Source organism: Seriola lalandi, unplaced genomic scaffold (assembly GCF_002814215.2).
Source record: "Seriola lalandi dorsalis isolate HSWRI2012SDOR001 ecotype SW California unplaced genomic scaffold, Sedor1 jcf7180002054946, whole genome shotgun sequence".
In the NCBI taxonomy this organism is placed as follows: domain Eukaryota; kingdom Metazoa; phylum Chordata; class Actinopteri; order Carangiformes; family Carangidae; genus Seriola; species Seriola lalandi.
This window is the reverse complement of record NW_019525497.1, coordinates 1,451,076-1,463,508: the sequence shown is the minus strand read 5'-3', so window position 1 is coordinate 1,463,508 and position 12,433 is coordinate 1,451,076. Positions and strand designations below refer to the sequence as shown.

Below are 12,433 nucleotides of genomic sequence, written 5' to 3'. Positions count from 1 at the left end.
TAAATTCTCCTCTCCTGCACTCCACGATCGCTCCGTCCCTCATTGCCTCCTCTGCACACAGAAATAGCCCTCTCCTCTGAGGTAGAGAAGTGAATAGAGGAATGCTCCTGAGGCGTTGATCTTTATTTTGGATCGTTGTTGGGTTCAGACCTCTACTTTGTGACTGACACAGAGTGGTTTTCCATAGGAGACAGTTGGCCGCTTTATGAGAACTCACTTCCTTTGTTTCAACTCTCTTTCTCTTCATCTACCTCTGGTGTTTTCGCTTCCCTCTCCTCTCCGCAGACTGCTCCAGTGTTGTAAGCCGAGCAGATCTCCAGCGAATGCCTGTGCAGCGATTGCTGGGAGACGGCGAATCGTACGTGGCCCTGGCAGTGGAGACGGCTCTGATTGGCTTAGGCCAGCAGCGGGTGATGCCTGACGGGCTGTACGCTCAAGAAAAGGTGTGTCGCAATGAAGAGCAGCTATTGGCCAAGCTGCAAGAAGTGGAACTGGACGACTCCCTGGTCAAAATCTTCCGTAAACAGGCCGTCTTTCTGCTAGAGGGTGAGGGAGCTGACGGATTCTATTTCACCCTCATTCTCCCTTTAATTCACTACACCTCCCAGTCTCCACACATATACATAGACACACCTCCTCACATTGGAGAAAAAAAACACATTGGACTCTGTCTCACTATTTATTATCCTTTCATTTTGTGGTGCAAACAGAGGCTGAGCTGCCCTGGGCCAGACCAAAATGAGCTCTTTACACAGTAACACCAGGGGTATTGTGTCAGCACACACATGCATGCACACACAACAGTGTGTACATTTACAAGACTGGAGCTGGAGCAGAATGGGGCTCGGTTATGGGAAATGGAGAAGGAGGAGGAGGATGGAGGTGGCACATCCTGGAGGGCCTGGCCCAGTCAGTCTCCTCTCCAGTCCCCACCCTAACCCCAGCCATGCCTCGGTCCCGGCACGACCACCCACCTCTGGCTCCGTTACTAATAGAACACCAGGCTCCGAGGCCTCTGTGGGCCCCTGGAGGCTGCAGCCGCGCCACTGTGTGATGTGGTCTGTGGCTTAGGAGCCTGTTGGGGTTTAAAATAACCCACCAGAGACGAGGGGAAGTGCAGGAAGAGGGGGAGGGAAGGGAGAGAGCGTGAGGCCAAGTCTGCACACACGACCATATGGTTTTTGACGTCACGGTTTGTTTTAATGCTGCGTGGCTTTGCCTCTTCCTGGCTGGAAGGGATAGACCAGATCACTCCTCGGTATACAACAGAAAAACCACGAGTCAGTATACACCAAAATGAAAATATACTTGTTAATCATCTATTTATATTGTCTATACCATAAAATGCACTGACTTGATGAAACCATTTCCATCGTCACTAGAAACAGCATTTTTATGTGTGTATTTGTTTTTCAAACAGCTGGTCCGTACTCTGGCCTCGGAGAGATCGTCCACAGAGAGAGTGTTCCCATGCACACCTTCGCCCGCTATCTCTTCACCTCTCTCCTACCTCACGACGCTGAACTGGCGTACAAAATTGCACTGAGAGCCATGCGGTACGTCTCTTACTTTTTGTGTGTGCTTGCGTGTTTCTGTAATCATGTCAAAAACCTTGTAAATCAAATTTTATTGATTTTTCATTTGAAGAATTAATTGCTGGCCTTTGGATTTGAAAAGAAAATCCTCCCAAATTTGGTCTAAAGGAGCCATTTAAAAAAATCACTGACCTCCTAAAACTGAATGATCTCATTTAGATTTGTCCAGATTCCATCTCTATAACTTGTTTGAAGTTGTGATGACTCCTACTAAAGTGAGCTAAACATTGCAAGATAACATATAGTGATCTCTCTGCATGCTCTCCTCAAGCTTTAAAGTCAGTCATTGTGGCTGATCTCTCTATATTAAGCTCCTGTGTGTATCCATCTGTGGACAATGTGTACATGTGTATGTGTGTTAATCAGTCTGCGCTGCTGTTTTGATGTTGTGACTAGTGGGAGCTGGATCAGTGAATATTAATTACATTAATGAGAGTGTAATTAGTGTGGCTGTAATGAGGAGGAAGCATACACACACACACACACGCGTACACACACACACATATACTCATGCAGGGCCAGCAGGGAGAGGGCAGTGTCGGGAAGATGTTTGTTGTGTTTCTACAAAGCCAGGCCTCTCTTAGTCCATCGCTGTCAAACTGGCAAATGATTAGTGAATGGATGAGGAGTGAGTTTTTCCTTGCACCATCGTGTGTCACAGCTGGACAAGCAGAGAACAAAAGGACAACAATCACACCTTCCTACAGTTAACCAGTTAGGAGCAATCAGGAAGTGAAATAACATGCTTCCAAAACCAAAACAACACGGCTGGATTTCTCATTGAGGGGTCGTGTGGTTTCAAGGTTGCACATCCAGCCGCTGCGTGTCCCCTCCTTGCCTCTAAATCCACATCCCAAACCTGTTTTTCCTGAGTCAGCCACTCCCCACCATCCCTTGCCACTTCCCTTCACCTTCCCCGTTTCCTCCCCTCACCTCCTCCATTCCTCCCTCCCGTGGCGTGAAACTGGCGATTTAGAATAATATGGCCACTTATGGGTGCTCCTGGGAGCCAGGGGTGTCTACTCAGCACATAATGAATGTGTGTAATGTAGCGTAGTGTAATATGATAGCATATACCTCCCCGCTCCCACGGGACGGCGGACAGTTAAATATAGAGGAGGAGGTAAAGGAACCAGGGCTATTTTAATGAACCCATTATAACACTATTATTGATACAAGGAGAGAAAGAAAGTCTTGCTCTCTCTCTCTCTCTACTTTTCCACTTTCCACTTGCTCTCTCTATTTGTCTTCCCTCTCACAGTTGCTCTTAAAGTGGCTTTTTTTTCTTTAAATGAGAGGAAGTCAGACTGCCTCCATACACAAACACGCATCCAGTAGAGTGTTTTAAAGTGTGTTGCGTGTGTGTGTGTGTGTGTGTGTGTGTGTGTGTTTGTGCGCCATGGATGAGGTTAATTAAAGTGTGTGAGAGCAGCATATGCCGTGCGATGGCTTGGTGTGAGCAGCCAACACAAAAACAGAGGAGCTGCCTACTGGTTCACGGGCTGCCCAGAATTTGACTATAGCTACAGAAGAAGCAGCTCGCCGCCTCTCCGGAGACTGTCCTTATCTCAGCTCTTCGGAAGCCAAAGAGACAAATCCCAGCCGCCTGTTATCATATGAGATTTCCATATGAGATTCAAGTCTTCCAATGCTAATGAATCTAGATCCTCTGCTGTAATCCACAACCTTTTGATCCTCTGCATAATCCATAATCTTTGAAAATACCGCACTGTATATCATAACTGCAGTCTGAGGTTATTCTCAGACAATGATATGCCAATGACACTCACAAGTAGCTGGCATCCTTTTTTGTTTAGGTTAGGCCCCCTGAAAATACAATGATTTTTCTATATTTTCTTCTTTTCATCATTTCATCATTTCATCATGCTAATGTTTATATGAAAAAGCAAGACTTTGGAATTAAGATGCTGGGAATCCATAGTTACAATGGCGGAGGAAATATTCCGATTATCGACTTGAGTTATTATAAGTAGCACCAAACAATTAAACTTTTTACTCAAGCAAAGGTACAGATGTATTGGCAACAAAATGTATCAAAAGTAGAAGTTCTCATAACAGGCCTTCAGAGTGATATACTGTATATACTGTAATACTGTATATTCTTGGACAGTCATTATTGATGCATAGCATGTAAGCAGCATTGTTGTGTTGTTGTTCTGGCCATGGTGAAGACAATAGTGCCTCATATTTCATAAACTGATCTTATGCTATTTATAAAGAATCATAAATATAGGTGTCAAGTAAATGTAGTGGACTAAAAACTGGAACACATCTGTCTGAAATGTAGGTGGGTTGTATTCTGTACAATGGAGTTGTACTATCAGGAAGCATAGTACTTAGTTCATTTGTGTTCAAACAACTGCACCATCACTACAAATCCTACAACCCTTGGTTTCTTAGATTATGGGGAAGTTTAAAATTCTGGATGCAGAGATTTTCACCTTACTGCGATGACATTATGATGAGTTAGATGCTTTGTGGAAAACAATGTGTCAACCAAAGCAGATGTCATTTCAAGAATCCAAGGCACTTAAGAGCTGTGAACTAAAATTTGGGGTTACCCCTTTAGGTCACGTATGACTTGATCCCTCCTGTCAGGCACCCTGAAGGTTTCCAACTCTTGAACGTTTGTGTATAGAGTGGAGGTCTTCCAGCGGATGTGTCACTTAGCTGATAGATGTGTGCTTGATAGATTGTGAAAGTGAAGGGTGTTTACAGTCAGCGGGGAGGAAGGAGTGTGAGCTAGAGAGGTCAGTAGTCATGGTGATGCTGACCAGAAACCCAAAGAGCCCCGGGATTTAGGTAAAACCTGGCGGGGGCTGCTTTTTATCAACGTCTGACTCTTTCTTCTTCTCTTTCACTTGTTAAACGTTTTGTTCTTCCTAAATGGGTATTCCATTATGTCACGATGATCCCGTCGATCTACTAAAACTACAACCCGACAGTTGTTTTTGAATATCCGATTGCTTATCTGTGTATCTTCACCACATGGAGACTCCCTCTTCACCATCGTCCTTGAATATTTCTGGTGCGATAAGTTTGACTGTGTCCCTTTCCGATGTGACAGGGTGCTACAGTGCCACAGGACCCGTTTGACACCTGAGCTGCTCCCCCTCCTCACTGCCTCGCACAGGGATTGATTGCCTCTTCCAGCTCACTCTGCTAGTATTTTATATATCATTGATGATTGCATTTATATCCAGCCATGACAGTGCTGTAAAGAAATATGAGTTTAATTTGATGTTTTAAGTACACTTGACATTGAATTTAGTGTTTGCATAGTGTTATTGGGCAAAGAAGATGATCGTGTTTATTGCCAGTGTGCACCATTTTGCAGGAGTTTACAAGGTGCTCAATGAGAATGCACCCGTGGCAGGAAATTCACTGTACTTTGTGGTTGGATTGAATGCCTCAGAGCAGTCCATGAGGATTTTTTTTTTTTTTTTTTTTATCATTTATGTTTTTTTGTTTCTCATGAAACAATAGCCCAGTATGGATTTTCCTCCCAACATTTTGAGGAGGTTATTTTTCAGCAGGCCAAACCTCTCAAGCTCCCATCCAATGGAGGCCTCTGGCTCTCTGGTGAAAACCAAACAAAGGCAGGAATGTTGATGAGGCCTCCATCTTTACCCAGGGCCCTTTTTTTTGCTTTTTTTTTTTGCTTTGCTACACCCCAGGAATCTTCCAGAAGGCCCCAGTGTGGTGGAAGCTTTTAGCAGCTCTTTAGATGTGTGCGGAGTGAACCCGGCTGTTGCTAGGGCTTTCAAACATCTCCATTTTACACCAAGTGTGAGTGTTCACACTCGCACACATCTCGACTGGGTTTTTTGTCACCTTCTCTCTCTCAGAGACGAGCGCCGACTGTGCCCTCATGGGCAAAACAGAGTATAGAAGGCTGTTTTTGTACATGCCTTCACTCAGGTGGCAACAGTATCACATGCACTCTGCTCTGAAATTGAAACTGGCATTTAGCATCGCATTGCTTTTACTGGGCTGCTTTGATGTGTTTTAAAAAGGGCAGGTGCGTGTGTGTCTATCTGAGTGTGTGTGTGCATGCATGCGTGTGTGTGTATGTGTGTACGCGTGCGTGCGCTGGCTCTCTTCATTCATGTGTGTCGGTATTTGTTTGATGTGTGTCCAGCCTTACGGGGCTGGAAGGTGAATTCCCTAATTTCCCCGTGGACTCAATTAGCTTTGTGATTGGCTGAGAGAAGGCCAGGTTGTCTTCTGAAGGAAAGAAGACCTTTGAAACTGAGGTGGTAGCGGAAGGGAGAGAAGTGAAGCAGAATAGGAGATGAGCTGGCCACAGTGGTAATGGTGGTAGTGCTCATGGTGCTGGTGAAGACTTGGCCCTGTCAGTATTATTATAATGAGAGAGAGAAACTAGTGAAGCTCCTTCATCCTCTAGCAGGTGTTGCACAGCTCTGAGTTCATTATGACCAATTAGGGTGAAGAAAATACTAATTATACCTTAGTTTCTGGGTGATTAAATACTAGGTTGCAAGTGAATTGCAGGGCTAGGGTAACTGTAATCCCCCTGTGATCACTGAAGTCATTTTCATTTTGAAGTCACTTTCAGACCATCGTAATGAAGACTTCTTCTGTCTGTACAGTATTTCTTGTGACTGTCTGAAGAAAGAAATGATCTCACTGTGATGTTGACGATTCCTGGACCTTTGGTGTCCCTCCATTTCTCTGCCACTCTTTTTCATGCCAACATTATTCTTTTTCAGACTCATTCAAAATAGATTATTATTTTTGGAAGTTTTCTAAAAACACGATCAGTTTTTATATTATTATATACTGAATTGAAGTCAGTTGTTTTGTGGGGAATAGCATTGCTTGGATCTCACCTTCTGTGTCTGTTTTTCCCCGTCAGGTTGCCGGTGTTGGAGTCAACGGCCTCGTCAGGTGACCTGTCGCGACCCCACCACATCGTATCCGTGGTGCCCAACCGCTACCCGCGCTGGTTCACCCTGAGCCACATAGAGTCTCAGCAGTGTGAGCTGGCCTCCACCATGCTCACTGCTGCCAAAGGTGCAGATGTACTCTCAGTGACTGATACAAACACATATTGTACACAGCAAAAGGTCTATGCTGCTAACTCTCAGATAGTATTAGCAACACACACACACACACACACACACACACACAAATAAATACAAGCGGTGATCTCCAGGCTGTTCTAAAACATCCCTGCGTTTTTCATGTACGCCTTCTAGGTGACAGTCGGAGGCTGGAGACAGTCCTGGAGTCCATCCAGAAAAACATCCACTCTTCGTCTCACATCTTCAAACTGGCACAGGACGCGTTCAAGATCGCCACCTTGATGGACAGCCTACCTGACATCACACTTCTCAAAGTCTCTCTGGAGCTGGGACTGCAGGTACACCAACACATGTTTGTCAATAATGGCTTCCACTGTGTATATGTGTGTTGTTAAAAAAAAAAAAGTGTGGTATTAAATTCAGTTTGTGTGATATTCTACTCATAACAAGCCCTTATAAGTTTTAGAGTTTCTCCTTGAAACAACTGTAAGTCTCCTTTGAATTCTTGAAATTTTTCCCACTAATTCTTGTCTTTCTGCAGTGAGATATTTGATCATTTTTCTGCAGGTCGTGAGGATGAAATCTACTGTGTGTGCCATAATGCTCCAGTTCTGTAGAAATCTGTTGGGTCAATGGAAGTGCTTTCTTCTGGTGTTCATAACATCTAATTTAAAGTTGCGGTGGCATTATCATTGTGGAATATGGGAATATGTCGTGGGACTGTTATTTGCGCTATAAGGTTGCACTTCTTCCTGTAAAATGGCTCAATATTCCATGGCCATTACACAACCATGCAGAGCAATCACCAGACCTCATGACTCCCATGAGATGTCTACCGCACCGTTACAGATCGAAACTCTCTGTGTCCTTTAGATCTTTGAAAATCTAAATATGACATTTTTAGTTACAACTGTTGCAGATGTGTGCAGAGTTTTGAAACTAGATTATTTTCCATCAAAAACTCACAAACTGAAGTGATCATCATACCTGTTAAAAGATACCTGTTGCAATTGTTTTTTCTTTTAATGCACAATTTTCCTTGCACACATTCTATATTTTGATTTTTCACTTTGTAAAGTTTGATTTTGTGCTTGGATTTTAAACTGAAAAAGGTGGTGAGAAGAATTGTTAGATTACTTTAGTCTTTCTTCCTTGACATTTGTCAAGCAGGCCTGTACTGCTGCAGTAGACCAAACTGATGTCTTGGACAGACTCCATTTCTAGTAATGTCCCCATACCCTCCATTTACTTTAAATGGTTTGCTTGAGGATTGGTCATCCTCATAGTATGAGTGTCCCTCAGCCAGTTTGAAAATACACATGTGAAGTGAAACAGAAAAGTTTGTGTATTTTTGATGACAAATCAATCATTACACTTATACACTATAGTGTCAGTTGAATTAGGTAACATAAATATTTGAATTGTCTCCAGTGGGAAAACTATCAATGTTGAAAGTATCTCACCTGTCTCACCCCCTACTCCACCCCTTTCCGTCTCCGCAGGTGATGAGAATAACTCTGTCCACATTAAACTGGAGAAGGAGAGAGATGGTGCGCTGGTTAGTCACATGTGCCACTGAAGTGGGTAAGTCACCCCGGCTAGTTAACCGGTTTTGTTTGGTTGTTTTAAGATTTACTAGATATACAGGTTTTTCTAATTTTCTGTTCATTTCTCTTCATTCTGTCCTCTTTGTGTCCTTCAGGTGTGTACGCGCTGGACAGCATCATGCAGAGCTGGTTCACCCTCTTCACCCCCACAGAAGCCACCAGTATCGTGGCCACCACTGTCATGTCCAACAGCACTATCGTCCGCCTCCACCTGGACTGCCACCAGCAGGAGAACCTGGCTTCATCCGCCCGCACCCTCGCCCTGCAGTGTGCCATGAAGGACCCCCAGAACTGCGCCCTCTCTGCTCTCACACTCTGTGAAAAGGACCACATTGCCTTCGAGACAGCCTACCAGATTGTACTGGACGCGGCGGCGACAGGGATGAGCTACACACAGCTGTTCACTATAGCTCGCTACATGGAACACCGCGGTTACCCGATGAGAGCCTATAAGCTAGCGACGTTAGCTATGGCTCATCTGAACCTCAGTTACAACCAGGACACACACCCGGCCATCAACGATGTGCTGTGGGCCTGCGCCCTCAGCCACTCGCTGGGGAAGAACGAGTTAGCTGCTGTTATCCCCCTGGTGGTCAAGAGCGTGAAGTGCGCCACCGTGCTCTCGGACATTTTGCGGCGGTGCACGCTCACCACGCCGGGCATGGTGTCGGCACTGCACAGCCGCAGGAACTCTGGGAAACTGATGTCCCTGGACAAGGCGCCACTCAGGCAGCTGCTGGACGCAACCATCGGGGCCTACATCAACACCACACACTCGCGGCTCACACACATCAGCCCGCGCCACTACAGCGAATTCATTGAGTTCCTGGGGAAAGCCCGGGAGACTTTCATGATGGCTCACGACGGACACATCCAGTTCACCCAGTTCATAGACAACCTGAAACAGATCTACAAGGGCAAAAAGAAACTAATGATGCTGGTGAGGGAGAGGTTTGGCTGAGGGTAAAGCTGGGGGTCACCAAAAGCTCCCCTCCCCACTCTAGTACTTTTCTATTAACTTGAGTCTGCCTTTTGAACTTCTTTTGGACTTATAAGATAGACAAGTAAAAAAGAGGGATGTGACTTGTAGAATGAAGCAAAAAGAGAAAGGAAAAGATGACAAAAAAATCAACAGAGCCACACGCGGTATTATTGTTCTTGCTGTTGTTATTGTTATAAACATTATTACTATTATTATTATTAATAATATTATTACTACTATGTGTACAGAAGTGTTTTTATTTTTCAGAAGAGAGGAAATTTGTCACGTTGTGAATGTTGTGTGTATTTCTCTACATGTGTGCGAGAGGAAAATGAAAAGTGAAATGGCTTTTTTTTTATTTTTGTTCCTTTATTTTTATGATTTAAAACATCATTTTTCCCTTTTTCAGTGTATATTGAGTTATATGTTGTCAAGTGGCTGAAGCCCTTCTACAATAGCGCTCATGTAAAAACAAAAGGAAAAAAAAAAAAAAGAAGAAGAAGAAGAAAAAAAAATGTCTCGGCATCCTCAAAGAGAAACTAAGGCTTTAAACCACACAGAGCACCTCCCTCTGTCTAGGCCCTCACCGGGGGGCGCTGGGCAGCACTGCACAGCTCGGCTCGGCTCGGCTCGGCTCGGCACGGCACGGCACAGCTTGGTTTAGCACTGACAGAAAGCCGCCATCAGCATTTCTACAGACACAGCAGTAGCAGCAGCAGCAGCACTTCAGCAGCCATTAGTTTTCTCTGGGTCCCAGGCATTAGCATCATTACACACAACAATGCTCTTAGCTAACTCGTGTTGTTGTTATTGTTGAAATCTCACCCGCCTCCATAGTGAGTACCTGTTTTACCTGTTTTCCAGAGAACAGTGTGCAGGCGCTACAGTGATGGCACATTAGACAAAGATAATGAGTATTATTGTTACATTATTGTAATGTACAGCTGTGATTTTTAACAGCTCAGAATTGGCTAAATGACTGATATATAGTTGAGTTTTCTAGGTAAAGCAGATACCCAGAGGGAGACGACTACCTCATGACATGGTATTGAACCTGCTCCCAGTTTTTTTTTTTTTTCTTTTTTTTCTTTTCTTTTTTTGCTATCATGATATTTATCATCCAGGATAGCTGACAGTGTTAATTAAACAAGAGATTCACTCGTGAGACCAAGGTTATGAGGCGATCTAGAGTCAGATTCCTGCTGAGTGTTTCTGTGCTCGGCTCTGCTGTAACGTCACTGCCCTGGCATCGGTACTTACAACCCCCCTCCAAAAAAAAAAATCAAAAAAAAAAAATTGGCTCTGACATGCTCAGAAGATGTGTCAGTATGTCAGTCCCCCTTTCATCTCTACAGCTACCATTGTACGGTATTTTCAGACTAGGCCAGTGTCATTTCCCTCTGTGCATGTGAATCATAGAAATTAGACTTTCTACTGTTATAGTTCATTGTGTGGAACCTTCAGTAATTGTCAACCAGAACGTTCTCAGGGATTTCTCTACACAGGAAAAAGGCGGAACAAATGAACGACTGACTACAGGAAAAAGACAAAAACATGACACAACATGAGCGAGCATTTATTGTACTCTGTATATATGCCATAGTATATGTCTGAATATGGAGGATCTGAAAGTATATGTTAACTAATTTATACAGAGTATTCTATGTAATGTGAAATACTTGAAGCCGCTGTAGTTTGCTCTCTCTCGCTCTCCTTCTCTTTCTCTCTCTTGTCTTCTCTTTTTGTTTCTCTTTTTGTTGAAAACAGAACATATCAGAAGGACTAGACTGACGGCTTTTTGGACTCACAGGGCCACATGTGTTCATACTTGAGACGCTGGATCCCGTCAGAGATGCAGGTTGAGTCAAATTGGTGTTGGCGGAAAAAACGTTGATCATTCCTGCTGACTACAGCATAGGAAGGGAAGGGAAGGGAGGAAGACTACTTTAGGCCATTGGTCGATAAATGTTTGAAAACACAATACAGGATTTCTTGAAGTACTTAATTGTGCATGTAAGCTGTTGTACTAGCATAGTTTTCGGGGAAAAAAAAACTATAATGTGCTTTACACAGGAGTTAATTGGAGCTGAATCTGGTTAAAAAAAAAAAAATCATATATTACGTGTCCAGCCTTATATGCATTTAAGGACATCTCTTGGTTGAAGTCTGCTTCATTCTGCAGTAATATAACCTTTGTCAGAGTAACTTAATAGTCGTGCAACTCAGTAAGACTCACAGTGATAATTATGCACAGGTTCAATCTATCTGAGATTTTTTTAAAAATGAGTCTCCTCAGTTCTCCCTTCCATTCACTGCAGAATTTCCAGTGTCTCCTCTGCAATGTTCAGCTGTCCTGTCATTAATTGCCTTTTTACCTTCTTCTTTATATCTGATTTTTCTTCTCTCTCTTTCTCTCTCTTTTTTTTTCTGTGCATCTTTTTCTATCTTGTGTTGATTAAAGATAAAAGCAGCCTTTTCTCTTGCCTTGTCTTAACGCTTTAAAGTAACCAAACAGGAGATCTATCTAACAACCAAACGCGTTCTAAGAGGTGAGAGACAACCCACCTTGGTCCCAGCTTTAGTGTCCTTAATTAGTAAGTGAATGGCTGTGTAACTCATGCTTTAACAAAGCAATTCCTCACGTGTGTTTGGTGAAAAAATACATTGTCCAGTGTCTCTTGTTCTCTTCAGAAACAATTTCCTCTGAGTCTTTCTAGCTGTTTTTATTTCATTTTATTTTTTTGTTTGTGTAGGAATCTTCTGCTCTCCCATTTTATTTATTACAATGACCCATGTATACATGCTTATGAAATTAAGATTTGATACACCGATATCAATTTATTTATGTAACTAAATCACTGTTTTATAATCTTGTTAATGAGTCAATAATTGATTTTTTTGTTTTTGTTTTTTGTTTTAATAAAAGTTAGTTTTTTGAAATGTATATTTATGTCCTCTCAGAGCTGCTTTTTTTTTTTTTTTTTTTTACACCCTGACTGACACAGGAAACTTTTTTTTTTTCTGTAGCTGCAGTTTTGTCTCAGAAGGTCTGTCATGGATCGTTATGGGACGCGGCCTGTGAGTTTGAAGGCGTGCGTTGGTCGGCATATCAGTGAGAGACGATCAGTCGGGATGGTTCAGATCTCCATCAAACAGCGGTGTCAGAAAAAGGCAGAGAGG

The 12,433-nt window shown here is 43.3% G+C and overlaps 1 protein-coding gene across 1 annotated transcript in view; it reads left to right on the top strand.

Annotated features, from left to right (window-relative positions):
* LOC111645180 (zinc finger SWIM domain-containing protein 6) overlaps positions 1 to 12,197 on the top strand; it is a 44,219-nt gene extending 32,022 nt beyond the window's left edge. Inside the window, exons 9-14 of the mRNA XM_023394271.2 lie at positions 286 to 546; positions 1,421 to 1,556; positions 6,496 to 6,653; positions 6,839 to 7,002; positions 8,167 to 8,248; positions 8,367 to 12,197. Coding sequence (XP_023250039.1) covers positions 286 to 546; positions 1,421 to 1,556; positions 6,496 to 6,653; positions 6,839 to 7,002; positions 8,167 to 8,248; positions 8,367 to 9,232 — 1,667 coding nt within the window. The 3' untranslated portion in view covers positions 9,233 to 12,197. The remainder of the gene's footprint in view (positions 1 to 285; positions 547 to 1,420; positions 1,557 to 6,495; positions 6,654 to 6,838; positions 7,003 to 8,166; positions 8,249 to 8,366) is intronic.
* Positions 12,198 to 12,433: the final 236 nt, after the last annotated feature.